At 37.0% G+C, this 16,636-nt stretch overlaps 1 protein-coding gene across 1 annotated transcript; it reads right to left on the bottom strand.

Moving 5' to 3' along the window:
• Positions 1 to 9,064: 9,064 nt before the first annotated feature.
• On the bottom strand, positions 9,065 to 13,465 carry LOC121740601. The gene is made up of 4 exons (XM_042133334.1): positions 13,361 to 13,465; positions 12,898 to 12,972; positions 12,362 to 12,509; positions 9,065 to 9,255 (listed from the first exon to the last, which is right to left on the bottom strand). The coding sequence occupies exons 1-4, from the start codon at positions 13,421 to 13,423 to the stop codon at positions 9,086 to 9,088; spliced, it is 456 nt and encodes a 151-aa protein (XP_041989268.1). The 5' UTR covers positions 13,424 to 13,465; the 3' UTR covers positions 9,065 to 9,085.
• Positions 13,466 to 16,636: the final 3,171 nt, after the last annotated feature.

The raw sequence follows: 16,636 nt of genomic DNA, 5'->3' as shown, positions 1-16,636 counted from the left end.
CGTTATAAAAATACCGGTAAATATAACGATATTTTCTGGTATCAGGTATGCGGTATGCATCATGCACCAAATCTCACTCGCAGCCCAACTTCCGACTTCCAAGCACCAGTTTTTATATACGTGGGAGAGCCATGCTTCGGCACGAATGGGCCGGATCGACCGGAGAAATACCACGTTCTCACAGAAAACCGGCGTGAAACAGCGCTTGCACTGTGTTTCGCCGAGTGAGTGAGTTTACCGGAGGCATAATCCCCTCCCCTATTCCCTTCCCTTCTCTTCCCTACCCTCCCCTATTACCCTATTCCCTCTTAAAAGGCCGGCAACGCACCTGCAGCTCTTCTCATGCTGCGAGTGTCCATGGGCGACGGAAGAACGGAAAAAATACCGGTATTTGAAGCCCTGGTGTCAAGTAAGAAGCGGTAAACAAGATTCATAACCCTTCAAAAGCCAAATGGCCATAATATTATGTTCGGCCAAGAAACAAAAATTGTAATTTTGTTTCGCGCGTTGAAGTCGGTGCCAGTTCCAAAAGTTTCAAATATTCTGTCAGAGAACTGAAGATTCAGCTATCTGGCAGAGTAGACAGTATGCCGACTTAGAACAATGTTGAAATTTTTAAATTTGACGTATTATGACGAAAATCGTCGATAGGGTTGTTAAATTGTTACCTACGAATTTCAAACTATGACATATTCGCTGGACGTGTTCCTCTTCGGTCGTATTGTTGTTTGTGTTTTGGCACATGCGATTAAAATTGTCAGAATCCAATTTTGAAATCTTTATTTTAAATATTTAATAATAAATTATTATATCAGCCAGCGCGAGGCACATTCCGTTCATAATCCTAGTGAAACCCGACGAATTTGACAGATATTGAAACCTGTCCGTTTCTTTGCAGTCGAACTACTGCTCTGGTACCGACTTCAAAATGATGAAGATTGAGTACAGAAATAGTTGAGGTTTAGCCCAATTCGGAAAAAGGCACTACTTATTAGATAAGAAAAATTATTTGATACTTTTTAGTTCATATTTTATGGATGTTATTATTGTTTTTTCCCTAGAAGTCGGTTTAAATTTTTTATTAAAAATAATAATGATTTATAACGGTACGGAATCCTTCGTGCGCAAGTGCGACTCGCACTTGGCTATTTGTTATACCCGTGCGAAGCCGGGGCGGGTCATTATCAACTTCAGAAGTAAGTATAAAGTCATAAGTTAAAAAGTTGACTACTTACGTGTAAATCATAAGTGAATGCGGATTGCGGTGTCGACGCCGCGCTGAAATCGTCGCTCATGGGAAAACGTCCAAACGACTGCCTGTGTCATGTGTGCCGTGTGTCGTGTAATCGTGTCCTGTCGTGTGACGTGTCACGTGGGAAAACGCCCTTAATGATTAGATCCTACTAATATCCTACTTCCTACTAGTCCTATTATCGTACTTCCTACTATTCTACTCCTACTTATATTATAAAGGCGAAAGTTTGTTTGGATGTATGAATGTGTGGATGTATGGATGTTTGTTACTCTTTCACGCAAAAACTACTGAACGGATTTTAATTAAACTTTACAATAATATAGCTTATACATCAGAATAACACATAGTTTACAATTTTAACCGACTTTCGAAATGGGGGAGGTGTTATGTTCGTTTTTTTATCTTCAACAATTACTCCGCCGTTTATTAACCGATTTTCAAAATTTTTCTTTTGGTATATAGCGTAACATCCCAATTGGCAATTTGGTATTATATTCACAAAAGGGGTGATCTGATGAGGGATCCATAAGTAATCGATGGAACTCCTCAAAATTTATAAGGAAACATGTGGTGACTTCGGTTTCATGACAAGTATTCTAAGCATAATATTATGCTACCAACAAGTAAGATTTTGTACCGAGGTATACCTGGTATACCGTGGTTCGGAAGGTGCTGAGAGAACTTCTGATTCTTTATAAATACAAGTTTGGGAGTTTCGGCGTTGTTTTAAGAAGGGAAAGCATATTATGCTACTATGCAAATTACATTCATCATCATCATCATCACTACCATATTATACCATGCATCGTCCCATGATTATGAGCCTATTATGACCCTGTTATTGGTACTTTTCATAGTCTTTTAACTCGAGACTCGAGTTTGTCAAGCGATGATTTAAAAAAATCTATCTACACTAATATTATAAAGAGGAAAACTTTGTATAATTGTAATGAATAGGCTCAGAAACTCTTGGACCGATTTTTAAAATTCTTTCACCACTCAAAAGCTACATTATTGACAAGTAACATCTAAGACTAAATTTTATTTAGGAAAAAATAGGTTTCCGTAAGATATTTGGGTTTTTCGGAGACAAGGTGTAAAAAAATCAACCAGAAAAGTTACTTATTTTGCGTACGCTGCCTTAGCTATAAGAGATAGAACCATAAAATGTTCTAATTAATTGTAGATCTTATAAATATCTACAAAAAAGTCCACGACACACTATACCTATCTATGTCGAGTGAGGCACAACAACATTTTTTTTATTTAAACAATCTTGAATTTTTTTGGACTACATTTAAACACGTTTATTTTACTCATGCTATTAATCCTTATCAAAATAAATAATTTAATCACTAAGTACAGTTTATGTAAATAATATTTGGTCATTGAATGACTAAAATTGGACGTTTGGTTTTGGTTTTGAAGTTATGGCGAAATTAATATGTATTACGATTTTTACTGCACGTTTTTCAACAGGTCGGACGACCATGGCGCCATATATATGAAGTGACTAATATATATATATATATATATATATATACACACACACTGGCAAAATTAGCGGAACATAGGTAAAAAGGGCCAAAACTTGAACTCAAGTGGGTCGGGCTGTCTGAAAGCAACAAGCAAGTGTCAAAAAGCAAGAAATAAAATATTGAACAAAACTGGCAAGTTGACAGGTTTTTATAGCAATTATGCCCTAATAAGTGTTTTTCGATTGTTGACGTTGTAAGTGTTCCTGATAAGAATGGCGTTTTAGCGGGGTGCAAGGTGTGCTCAGCTCATTTGATTGTTTGGTTTTTGGAAGAACACATTGCTTAGATACAAAACTAGTGATTTCCCAGCATCTGCGACAACTAGAGTTGTAACCACGATAGAGAAAGGTCACACCTACCGTTCGGTCAGTCAGGCCTTACGTGTGTCGGCTTCCGTGGTTCATCGTAACTTTCAACGCTTCAGAGAGACTGGATCTTACGTTCGGAGACGAGAATAAGGCAGATATCGGGTGACAATGGTTCAGGATGACCATTTTGTAAGGAAACAAAACTTAAGAAACCGACCTCAAACTGCTATGCAGACACGAAACCTGTCGGAACAGGTCCAAGATGAACGTGTAAGTGATTGTACAGTAAGAAGAAGATTCAAAGAAGTTAAATTAAACTCAAAAGTGCCAGCAAGGGCACCAAAACTTGAGACAGGACACCGAAGAGCCAGGCTAAGATTTGCGCGTGAACATCAAAATTAGACAAGCGAGTGAAATCTTGTGCTGTACAGTGATGGGAGCAAATTCTGTGTACATTGTATTGACAGGCGATAAAGAATGTGGATAAATCATAAGGAAAGCTACAGGCCATCAAACTTACCGGAAACAGTGGCCTATGATGCAGGCTTCGTAATGGTTTGGAGTTGCATATGATTTGGAGCCCGCATGGAGCTGATGATTATAGATGATGGTACTTTGACAGTACAGGGCTATAGCACCGACATCCTGGAACTGCATGGTGTGCCTTTTACACAGTTTTAGGTAGTAATTTCAATTTTATGTGCGTCCATAGAGTAAGAAAATCGGGCATTATTACCTAAACGATGCTGGCGTAGCCCAGGTGGAGAGGCCAGCGTGGTCTACGGATATGGATCCGATTGAAAACGTGTGGCACATCAATGGGTGAACGGTACGAGTTAAAACTCCAGCTCCAAAATGTGTCCAGAAGCTCGAGTTAACGCTAGTGGAGGAGTAGGAGAATATCCCACAGGAAATGATTGACAATTAAAATGCAAGCATGGAATGGCGTATCCAGGCCCTCTTGAGATACATAGAAGGCATTACACGCTTTTAACATGGCATTTCTTTAATAAAAATGGAGAATTTATCTTAAAAACTTACTACTGAAATTTCAAAGATTTTCTTAATTTTTTTATTTTTGCTGATTTTTTTCTATTTTTAACGTTTTTATGCCCTAAATTTATATAAAATTTCTTTTTAATAATCAATTAGTAAATAAATAAATAAATATATAAAAATCAGTGAACAATTAAAAAAAAATAAAAATTTTGTTATGTTCCTCTAATTTTGCCGGTGTGTTTATATATATATATATATATATATATTAGTCACTTCAATAACATAATATGGGCAAAACAACGTTTGCTGGGACAGCTAGTACTTAATAAAGGGCATTGTCGCAGCGCCAATTTTCAACTTTGAAAATTTGTATTAAAAAACAAATTGTATTTATAATATTTTTACTGTAGTAAATTAAAGTGTATTAGTACCGTCAAGGTGTCTTCCATCACGGCGAATGCACTCTTCAAATTGGACACGTGAATGTGCCGAGACGCGCCGAAGGATGTCCGCTGGTATGGCTCTCACTTCTGTCGTTATTTTAGTCTTCAGCTGTTCCAAATTTGTAAGAGAGGTATCAAAAACTCTTGCTTTGAGATAACCCCATAAAAAAAAGTTCAGCGGGGGGTTAAATCGGGAGATCTGTGTGGCCACAATCCCGTTTTCCTCCGAAAAAATCTCTAACATGACAAAAAATTTTTCGCTTGTTGTAGTCTTCTTCTTTAATTTTTTGCAGAATTTGGGTTTTATACGGATACAATTTTAAATCTAAAGCCAAAATTCTTTGAATGCTTGACCGATGGAGGCTTAACCCTCCATGTACTAGGTGACTAATCTCACCATGCTGTACTAGGTGGGGTGTGACATACCCCAACAATAAAAGGCAGTTAAATCCGAAAAATTGCTTCTTGTGATTGTAAAATAATAAGTAATATATTTAAATATCTAATAATGAATTGGTTTAAGTAAAATAAATTAAATTTTACATGATAAAATACATTTTATACTTAAGAAAAAATACAAAAACTTGACTTTTTCTTCAAACTATAAAACTATGCAATCTTTTTTTCAATTTCTAAGACTAAAATTTTTCTCAATTTCTAAGACTATAGTATACCTAGTTTTAACCTATTTATAATATCAATTTAAAATAAACAATATGAAATAGATCTTAGTCACTTAAGTTTCCGTAATATTGACAGTTATTTAGACACAAAAATTAGTATGTAAAATACATAATATGGACATATTATTATATTTTTTGCAAATGTGCCCAGTATTCCTATATAGGCCATATCCGGTATCACTGATTTGATCCTCATTACCAGCCGCTTCTTGTTCGGAATTCATTAGCTCAGCGTCACAATCATCATCTTCTTCAGTCAGTGCTCGTAAAATATTTTTTTTTCGATAACCGATACATTTTTAGCAAAACTTATACCAGAAAATAATATTACATCAAGTTAGACACCAAATTAAACATATAAAGAAATAAAAACAAAAGAAGTTACACTTACTTTTTAGCTACGTGCTGTACTAGGTGGGGTATGTGATACCCCAGCGCACTTTAAGCACATGTAACAGAATTGGTGATAGACATAGGACTGAATATTTGGTAGGAATTAAAGATTCTTATTTGCAGCTATTGAGGAAACCAACTCGCATACTTTTTTCGTTTAAAAATGCTATCAATTTTTTTGCGCTGGGGTATGTCATACCCCACCTCGTACACGGAGGGATAGGCAGCATGTTTTCTAAGTGAGCGTCTTGGAAGCTCCGCGACCGAAGCGGCAACGCGTTTGATGTTTTCAATCGATCGCACAGGTCTATTTCGTGGCCCAATTGAATGATTTAGTAAACATCCTGTCGCTCTAAACTTCTCTACCCAGTACTCGGGGCATCACTCAAACGGTGGGTTTCATAGCGACTACAAAATTTACGCCGTGCTTCACTCAACGAAAACCCATTACATAAGTACGCTTCTACTGCGTACGCGCGGTGCGCACCAGACCACTCCACCCGCGCCATGGCGATCAAAAAATCCGCACTCGTCGCCTATCGAACGCTACCACTCCACTCCAGCTAACCCCGAAGGTTGTCGAGAAATTTGTGTTTAAAGTTGAAAATCGGCGCTGACCGTTTATTATAAAGCTGAAGAACATGTTTGCTTGAACGCGCTAATATCAGGAACTACAGGTCCGATTTAAAAACTTATTTCAGTGTTAGATAGCTCATTTATCGAGTAAGGCTATATTATATTATCACGCTAAGACTAATACGACCGAAGAAACTCAGGAAAATGTGGGAAAAACGGGGGAAATATTAGAAAGGGTTTATCTCACGAACTATTGGAGCAATTTTTATGGCAGTATCTGCCACAGATATAGACTAGGCCACATGAAGGGAGTATAGCTATTTTTTATGCGAAATTCCTAATTTACGCGGGCGAAGCCGCGCGGGACATTATCGAATCTCTCTATCTAGTTTTCTATTTATGGGTTGTACTCACGTTGTACTAATAATATTAGGTATGTATTCTGCGTTATGGGCTCACAATATTACATAATATAAAATTATCAAGTTGTTATTTTATTTAAATAACTACCTACATTTAAACTATTCAATATGTAATTTGATTGCATAAAAATGTGTTGCTTTACTTACTTACTTTATCATTATTTAATAATTATTATTATCATATTAATTAATTATCCCTAAATGTGAGCAACTACAAAATCTGTTTAAATAATAAAATATAAACTTATTTCAACTCGAAAGAAACTCATTCCCAGTAAAGTGAGGTTCACAAATATTGTAGATATGCGCTTTGAAATTTATCTACGTGGAACAAACACGTTTATTTTCTATTCAATATAATAAAGGCGGCACAAAAGAAAAGTCTTATACAATCGGACACTGTTGCATTTGCACCCCGCTTACCTCCTTCATATTTCTGCTCAAGATTGTATTGTACCCAGAGGAAATAAGCTGGCATAGCTGAATTTTAAAGTGGCTATTCATTTTAATAAACGTTCCTCTCGAAATGTCGTAAATAGGCGTATTTGGTAATGTAGACTTATTTTTGTGATGAATAAACGTTTCATTGTTAACGATGCATTACCTCCCATACGAATCGTTAACGATCGAGTAGGTATATAATATGTAGGTAACAGCTTGAAATCAACTTTATCGAGTTGTAACTTGTAAGGTCTCTATATTGTAAGGTACATGAGAATGTAAGCTTATCTTAATTTTTTCTTCTTAGGTAGGTACGTCTTATTGGTTAATTATTATTACTTGTGAATTATAATGTACGTACTATCAAGAAGTTGATTCCTAGGCAGATGGCGGACCTACGTAGTTTGGTCGCGCAAACCCAGCCGACAGATCACAATTATTATTATTAACATTGAATTTACAAGATTCGTCCAAATGACGTTGGTCTGTCAACTGCCTAGGAATCAATTTCCTCGGTGGTACTATCAGAGAAGTTGATTCCTATGCAAATCGGGGACATAAGTAGTTTGGTTGCGTTACGTCAAACCCAGCTGACAGATCACAATTAACATTGAATTGATATATTCGACCAATAACGTTGGTCTGTCAATTGCATAGGAATCAACTTCCTCGATGGTACATATTATATTGTAATTTGTATTGTACTGCGTTGTATGTATGTATACAGTATGTATACATACATACATACACTTTTGAAATTTGGCACATTTGTTCAGACGCTGATAAGGACTAACATATATATTATAATACGAGTATACGAAAATTGGGTAGTTCTGGAAATAATACATACATTGTATACGCGTCGAATTGATAACCTCCTTTTTTTGAAGTCAGTTAATAAAATATAATTTATTATCTAAATACATTGTAGATAACACAAAGTCTATACTTAGCTTATTAATGATCATCATAAATAATGAGTAATTTAGTTGATTAGGTGTTTTTAGGGACGTATACTAGATAATAATAATATTATTATTGTTTGTGTATTATACCTAAATGTGTTGTTTTTAAGGGAAAGAAAGAATGGAGCCCCCTACACAATATTATTATCTAACTAGTTTTGGTGATATCGTACTGTCTACGAGTACATCATAAATGTATCTATAATATACATAAAACATAGTAATATAGATGAGAAAGATCAATTATTATGAATTATTGCTTCGTTGCATCACTAACGTATCTAAATTGAAATGTACAAAAATATTTTTATTTCCTACGAGAAGAAAAAAAACAAAGGAAATTTTTTCGATGTCTATAATAATAATGAAATTATGGACGTGGGCAGGAAAGCGGCTGGCTTAAAATTGAACTGGGCAGGTCACGTCGCCCGCGTGCACTCGGACAGGGGCGCGTCTAATAACGGAGTGGCAACCGAACGGTCGGCGAAACAGGGGCAGACCCAAGAAAAGGTGGCGCGACGAGCTAGACGCTGCAGACAAAGAGTGGCGAAATACTGCGAAGAATAGAGACACGTGGAAAGCGGCAGGGGAGGCCGTTGCCCAGCAGTGGGACACTAACGGCTGTTAACAATAATAATAATAATTACTTTTTCGAGGATGCGGGTGAGTTACTCTATGGACTATGACGTTCACTCTTATCGCAGCAGCATGTCGCATCATATTATTATGTTGATTATGAATAATCGAATGTTATCTCGCAAAATACAATTAATCGATGACTCATTGTGGTAGATAAAACTAATTCTGTAGGAAATCATTGAGTGAGATAGATGGTCTGTATAAATTTATTGAGTGAGATATTATAAACTTTGTATGAACTCATTGAATGCGATAGTTTTGTATGAAGTCTTTGACTGAGATAGAAACTCTGTATGAACTCATCAAGTAAGACAGAAGTTCTGTATGAACTCATTGAGTGAGATAGAAGCTCTGCATGAACTCATTCAGTGAGATGGAAGTTCTGTATGAACTCATTGTGTGAGATAGAGTTTCTGTATGAACTCATTGTGTGAGATAGAAGTTCTGTATGAACATGATCGCGTAGGAGATGACTCGGCCGGCGAAGGAGCACATGATGGACAGGTTGACGTCGCATACCACGCCCGACAGTGTCAGCCGCTTGCTCTGTACTAGATCCAACATCGTTCGGATTTGGTCCTCGTAGTCGGTACCTGCAAAAAGAACATACTTAATATTATACAGGGTGTAACAAAACTAAGTGATAAACCTTTAGGGTACGTATGGGTCCCCAATGGAAAAATCCATGACGCGGGGGCGCTTGCCCATACAAATCACAAAAAAAAATTGCTCATACAGCGCTGCTATTTTCACAGTAAACTCTATACAGTGTGTAACAAAAATAAGTGATAATACTTTAGGGTGTGTACATGTTCCTTGTAGAGAGTTCACTTGTGTGAGTTCACTGTGAAAGTAGCAGCTCTGAAAGACGAAAAAATTTTTTCACTTTTGTATGGGGAAACTCGTGACGCTCGGGCACTTGCCCATACAAAAGTGAAAAAAAAATTTCGTCTTTCAGAGCTGCTACTTTCACAGTGAACTCTCTACAAGGAACACGTACACACCCTAAAGTATTATCACTTGTTTTTGTTACACCCTGTATAAGGGACACATACACACCCTAAAGTACTTAGTTTTGTTACACCTTGTATACGGTTGAATTAAGAAACCTCCTTTTTGGAAGTCGGCTAAAACGTTAAAAAAGGATAAGACTATTGTATTGTCCCAAACTTTATTCGTTTTTCGTGCGGGAACCGTAATTTTTAATTCTTAAAAAAACTACGTGATGCTCAAAGTATTTCTGTACCAAATTCAGTTTAAGCATTAACATGTATTTTTTTTTTTTAATGAAATAAGGGGGCAAACGAGCAAACGGGTCACCTGATGGAAAGCAACTTCCGTCGCCCATGGACACTCGCAGCATCAGAAGAGCTGCAGGAGCGTTGCCGGCCTTTGAAGAGGGAATAGGGTAATAGGAGAGGGTAGGGATGGGAAGGAAAGGGAATAGGGGAGGGTAGGAAAGGGAATAGGGTAGGGGTTTGGGCCTCCGGTAAACTCACTCACTCGGCGAAACACAGCGCAAGCGCTGTTTCACGCCGGTTTTCTGTGAGAACGTGGTATTTCTCCGGTCGAGCCGGCCCATTCGTGCCGAAGCATGGCTCTCCCACGTATCTAGTATACAGACATACTTTTGGATAATAATTTATAGTTACAATAAATTTGTACCTACTTTTTATCGCGCTAAAAACAAGGTGTTGTGATTAGGAAATATCTATAATATATTTTGGCATTATAACTTCTAAATAGACGATCCATTTTGATCAATTTACTGAAAGTGTACTTATTGATTATTGGAGAAAATCCTTTTTTAGGTAGAAATGGAAATTATTTTGACGACAGACTTCGGTAAGGTACCTTGTCGAAGTCTGATAATTTACTTGGACGAACAAACTAACTCTATCAAAGTAATATATGTAATAAGTCCAGTTTTGGAATGTTCTGTTATACAACTAGGTACTTAGTCTAAGAGCCAATTAGTGACTTTACTAAGCTACTTGGAAACTAGTTAGTCTTTGAAATTCGATATAACTTATGCTTTTGGATTCGTCTTAAGGCAAACACGTATTTTGCCTCAAATTGTACCACTTGTAGAAGTTAGGAGCATTTTCGACATATTATTTAAACTGTATCTAATTAGTCCATTGTCTGCAACTCTGCATGTCCTGTTAACTCTTCTTGTTAATATAGATACAATGGTACATACATTGTTGCTCCCGAAAAATTACATACAATAATTGTTCTGTAAAACAGTACGGTTCCCACGCGAGTATTTAATTGCTGCGCAATGAACATGCGGCCATCGCAGTTATAACACATGGTACATACACGTACGTGGTACCGGGTACGTATCTGATACTGAAGTAACTGACATCTGACGACTGGTGGGTTGCACCAGAGGTGTGGTTACAGGTAACTATAACCACACCTCTCATGGTCTCTTATGGTTTGGTAGTTATGGTTATGGACTTAGCTTTAACCTTAACTTTGACCACAGAATTTGATAGATGTCTGTTGCTGGTCCGACAAGGCTTTAAATGAACGTGGGCGGGGGCGCTGCTCGTAAAGGAGAACTTTAAAAAATGGCGTTTTTGTATGATGATAGCGTTAGTCCTTTTTTTCGCCACGCGCATTTAAAGCCTTGTCGAGCTCTATGGTTATCGTTAAATATGGCGTCCATTATATGACTTTAACCAAAGATTTGACATTTTGTATTGTAGTTATAGTTAAAGTTACAGTAATAGTTATAGTAAGTTGCTGCAACCCACCCTAAAAAGGTTTGTTTGTTACGTATATTAACGTATAACGTAAGCGTAGAAGAAACGTAGAATACTACTTCTCTGAAATTTCTAATTACTACACGTACTATCAGGGAAGTTGATTCATAGGCAGATGGCGGACCTATAACGTAAATTAGCTATAATGTCCACACTATTCGCTTTTGTCTTCAATTTTCGTCATCTTCTTTCATTCAACTTTCGTTTTGGCATTCAATTATTGAATGCGTTAACGAACGCAACGCCAACATTGTCATTTTTGTTTTTTTGGATACGGTCAGAGGGCATGCGTCGCGGGCATGCCTCACGTTCGCTGTTGACTGCGCTATAACGCATGCCCTTGACGAACAGAAAAAGGCACAGTGTGGACAAAGCTAATGGTTATGTCAAAACTCATACCCATCCGAGACTCGACAGACACATATTATCATTGAATTGACATAATCCAACCATTTGACGTAGGTCCGTCAACTGTCTATGACTCAATTTCTTTCACGGTACAGTACTTTAGAACTATCAAGACGTGACAAATCTTACAGTTTTAACTAGAGTCTTACCACAATAGACATAACGACCGGTAGTTCGACGGCAAAGAGACAGACAGGTTTCAATATCTGTCAAATTCGTCGGGTTTCACTAGGATTATGAACGGAATGTGCCTCGCGCTGGCTGATATAATTTATTTTTAAATATTTAAAATAAAGATTTCAAAATTGGATTCTGACAATTTTAATCGCACGTGCCAAAACACAAACAACAATACGACCAAGGAGGAACACGTCCATCGAATATGTCATAGTTTTAAATTCGTAGGTAACAAGTTAACAACCCTAGCGACGATTTTCGTCATAATACGTCAAATTTAAAAATTTCAACATCAGTTCTAAGTCGGTATACTCTATCATTCTGTCTACTCTGGTCTTACCTTCTTCCTGATGTACCAATACATGTATTAAGTACAACAGCATTTTTCTTCTCTCGTGTATGAACGATTCACTGATTTTCGTCAAGAAGAACGGGCGAACATTAATAAAAGTATAATAATACATATCCGTGCGTATTATATTGGTATTCTGTAAATTATAATAAAAAAACTGTGATAGTTCCTGACGAAATAATAAAGTATCAATGAAGAATGTTGGGTCAAAATTATTCTCATAACATAGAAAACGGTCTACCTTACGGTAGAGCCCTATAACGTTATACTTCATGGGCATAGCCAGGAGGGGTTTTGGGGGTTCAAACCCCCAAACAAAATATTAAATAGTTTATCTTATATATAAAAATGGATTTTCAAATGTGTTAGTCACGCTAAAACTCGAAAACGGCTGAACGGATTGGGCTGATTTTAGTCTTAAATAATCGTAGAAGTCCAGGGAAGGTTTTAAAGTGACACGAAGTTCACCGGGACAGCTAGTATTTTATATATATATATCTAAATATTTTGCAGGAAATACTTACCTTCAATGCTGGCGTTAGAGATCTGCATATCACGAGAATCGTTGTGAGTAGCCACGAATTCAACATTATGAGAATCTTGAAAAAAGATGAGCATAAAATTAAAATAATTATTAATGATTATTACTTATATTTAATTATTGATCATTTAAGTAAAACTTTTTAAAATGTTACACACACTACCTTACTCTACCTTCTAGTTAGTTCATTATGTTTGTATCAGAACTGCAGCAGCAGTAGGCTTTAGGGTCAATTCAGACCGCATCGCGACGAGGCGCGGCGCGCCATAAAGTATGGATTTGACAGATTTCAATTGCGTGAGACGTCTTGCAAATCTGTCAAATCCATATAAATTTAGAAATGCATCTACGCGTCGCGTTGCGACCTGAATCAACCCTACACAGTAGCAAAGTAGACTTAGTAAGGTAGTTGTGGTATTAATAATATTAAGTTCAGTGCAACGAACCTGCGTAGCGTATATTTTGTTATAGATATAAACGCAGTCAGATATCTTATCGTAAATTTGCATCAGCTCAAACCAAGAGTAGTCTTTGTTTGGCAAGTTTTCTAAATCGTAGAGCACTTTCTAAAAAAAAAGGTGAAGTGTACTTTGAGTATCATTTGAAAATGTATGGATCATAAGTTCCTAATAACATTTGTAACGTAACATCTACTTAGCAAGGGCGTAGTGCCCCACCAAGGGCGGAATTGAGGGCCCCAAAATAAGAACTTCTTTAAGCTAGCTACGCCACAGTTAGTAAAAACGCACAGTAAACCATTTCGCTAATGACACTCGTCAATCTCACTCCTACGAAAATGGCAGACAATATATGAATAACGATCATTGTAACAATAGTTAATTAAATAGTTTTAGTATCTTTGACTTTCCTACGAAATTCTTGGTAGCGTATCAAAGAGGCTTATTCCAATAAGCAGGTAACAATGGTAAGATTACAATGGGCTCCCAAGCTCGCGCTTATAGCTCTAAACTTTTTAATGAAATTAGTTTGAAAAATGAGAAGCTGGTTCAACTCGTAGTGAGGTACGTCTTGTAAAATGATTATAATTAGTTTCATTTTGGTGTAAATGTAAAGACAACTTAGAATTGGGAACTAATTATAGTGAAATATAGATACATTGGCAGCATTAGCTAGCGGTGCGGCGGCGCGGCGTTGCCAGACTTCAGCACGGCGTTTGTGTGCGTGCGACTAGACGTTTGCGAATTATACTTGCGTAAGTTGATAAAAAATGCTATGCAACGGCTTTACCACGGCAGTCTCCGAGTGCCACACGTATTTTTTGTCACATTTAGGCCAAAATGAATTAAAGCGACATCGTTAATTTCTTGATGGGTCACTTTGAGGGAAAATATTTTTCAATAAATTAGACTTAGTATAATTATTATAAGATTTTAGTATTAAGAAGGTATAAGTACTTACTCTGAACATAACAGTGAACCAATCATCATTAAAAGTGTGCGCCTTTTGATTGGAAATGCTCCTTATTTTCCGACGTAGAATAAAATTGAAAACTAAAACTTGGACGTAAATTAGTATAACGTGGTAAATAACATTAACACCATGTAGGGTTACGAAGGAAAACGTGATGTAAGACACCGTAGAGCTTACAGAGGGGGGTCTCACTAGAAAAACGCTACTGACGAGTATCGGAGGTAAAGTCATCATGAAAGTAGAGAAATATAAACGCTTTGTATACACCTTCCTTAGGGATCCAAAATGAGTATCAATATCATCGATAATCTCATACAGATAGACGTAGTATTGGCTGTTACCGAAATTTATAACGAAAACCGCGTACAAGAGTTCGGTGCTTTGGAGTAACGTAAAAGTTTTGGTTAAAATATTGAGGGGCAGATCAGTAGCGGTTTGGCGCCAAGCTGGAGGCCTCAAAACGAATGTCACAATTAGAAACATCGCAATGATGAACAAACAGAACATTTTACTAAAAACCTTCACTGTTTTCAGGCCATTTTTGTGGTAGTTGAACGTTTTCATCGCGAGAATAGACGAGACGTATGAAAGAGGCAGCAAAGATTTGGCGACCGAGCGAGACAGGTCTTTTTCATCTTTTTCATCGACTAACAAAATGTTAAATGTGTTTGTCTCTCTTCTAATTCTAGGCACATTCCTAGGGAGGTTAAAATCACTTTCATACAACATGTTGATGGAACTAAGTAACGCAAAACAGTGATAGATCTACTAGTTATTATTGAACAATTCGTTAATTAAAGATTATATAGATAAGATACTGAACGAAATTATAGAGTTGAGAAAATTATAGCATACGGCTCTTTTTTTATCATGGGGAAATGCTTTACGCATCCCCGGCAAATTGGGGATATCGGCCGGGGTATGTGGGACTCCTCGTAGTCTACCCACTAAAACCCTATGGTGCTCCACTCATCGCCTCATACGGAGTTGCGGGAACGATGGAACCTACCGCAACATAGGAGATTATGGCTAGTATACTATATTTTTTCTTACTAATAAAAAAGTTATGAAAGGTATAGGCTACACGATGTTTTGTCTTTGTTTTAGTGCGACTCATGCAATGTTACAGACAAGGACAAATATTGGTATCAGCGTATCCACCGTTATAATATTTTTATTAGGGCGAGCGAAGCGTGCCCTAGTATATCCCACAACCTGAACATTTTGTGGTACACTTTACGGAAAAACTATCATGCACATTGATTTGTGCTTTAACATAGTTCTTTTTATTTATATGTAGATGTGTTATCATGGTCAGTCAAGGTTTAGTTACTATTATAAATTATAAATAATATAAAAAAACTGCCTTAAAGAATATTACCGCAGAAAAATAATACGAGCCCTCACAAAGTTCGGCTTTTAGCTAGTAAATAGGAGGGTAGATGCCTCCGCTATGTCGTGCGTAAATATGTGTATGTGCGTAAAGAGAACTTACATAATATAATATTATAGAGGTACTATACATAGATACAGCTTTGTATAATATTACCAATTGCAATCAAAATTGAACCAGTAATTTTGTATCTCTATGTTTTTCATTCCAAGAATTTAGTGTGTCTATACAAAAAATGCTAAAGACCCGCTTAGTTCGAACTGCTCCCAACAAACCTACTACTATTACGTACAAATGCTGCCCTTGCAAAAGATATAAAAGTTACCCAGTCCCTTGTCCTTTTGGGTTTGTTCTATATTAAATTCCTTTTACTTTATACATGCTGTCGCCAATATTATGTATTTCTAAAGGAAGCCGCAGCTGTTTGTTAAGGGTCAGCTGAAGTTGAGAGTTTTCTATTTACTGAATTCTAATAATTAGCCCCTGTGTTTGATGTTATGCCTAAATTTCTCCTCTCTTATATATTTTTTAACATAAAAATTAGTTTTTCTTAATAAAATAAGGGGGCAAACGAGCAAACAGGTCACCTGAATATGGAAAGCAACTACCGTCGCCCATGGACACTTGCAACATCAGAAGAGCTGCAGGTGCATTGCCGACCTTTTAAGAGGGAATACGCTCTCTTCTTGAATGTTTGCAAGTTCGTTCCAGAGTTTTACAGTGCGCGGCAGAAAGTTACGCGAGAAACGCACGGTGGAAGACTGCCACCGTGACGTTGACGTAGCTGCGTCTTTTTACATTTTATGATGTAACTAGCTGTTGCCCGCGACTTCGTCCGCGTGGACTTCAGTTTATAGCGCGCGATGTCAACAAAATTGGTGTCAAAAGCTTTTATAAA

This window comes from Aricia agestis, chromosome 3 (genome assembly GCF_905147365.1).
Source record: "Aricia agestis chromosome 3, ilAriAges1.1, whole genome shotgun sequence".
Classification (NCBI taxonomy): Eukaryota; Metazoa; Arthropoda; class Insecta; order Lepidoptera; family Lycaenidae; genus Aricia; species Aricia agestis.
The sequence above is the reverse complement of the archived record's forward strand: the minus strand, read 5'-3'. Positions and strand labels throughout refer to the sequence as shown.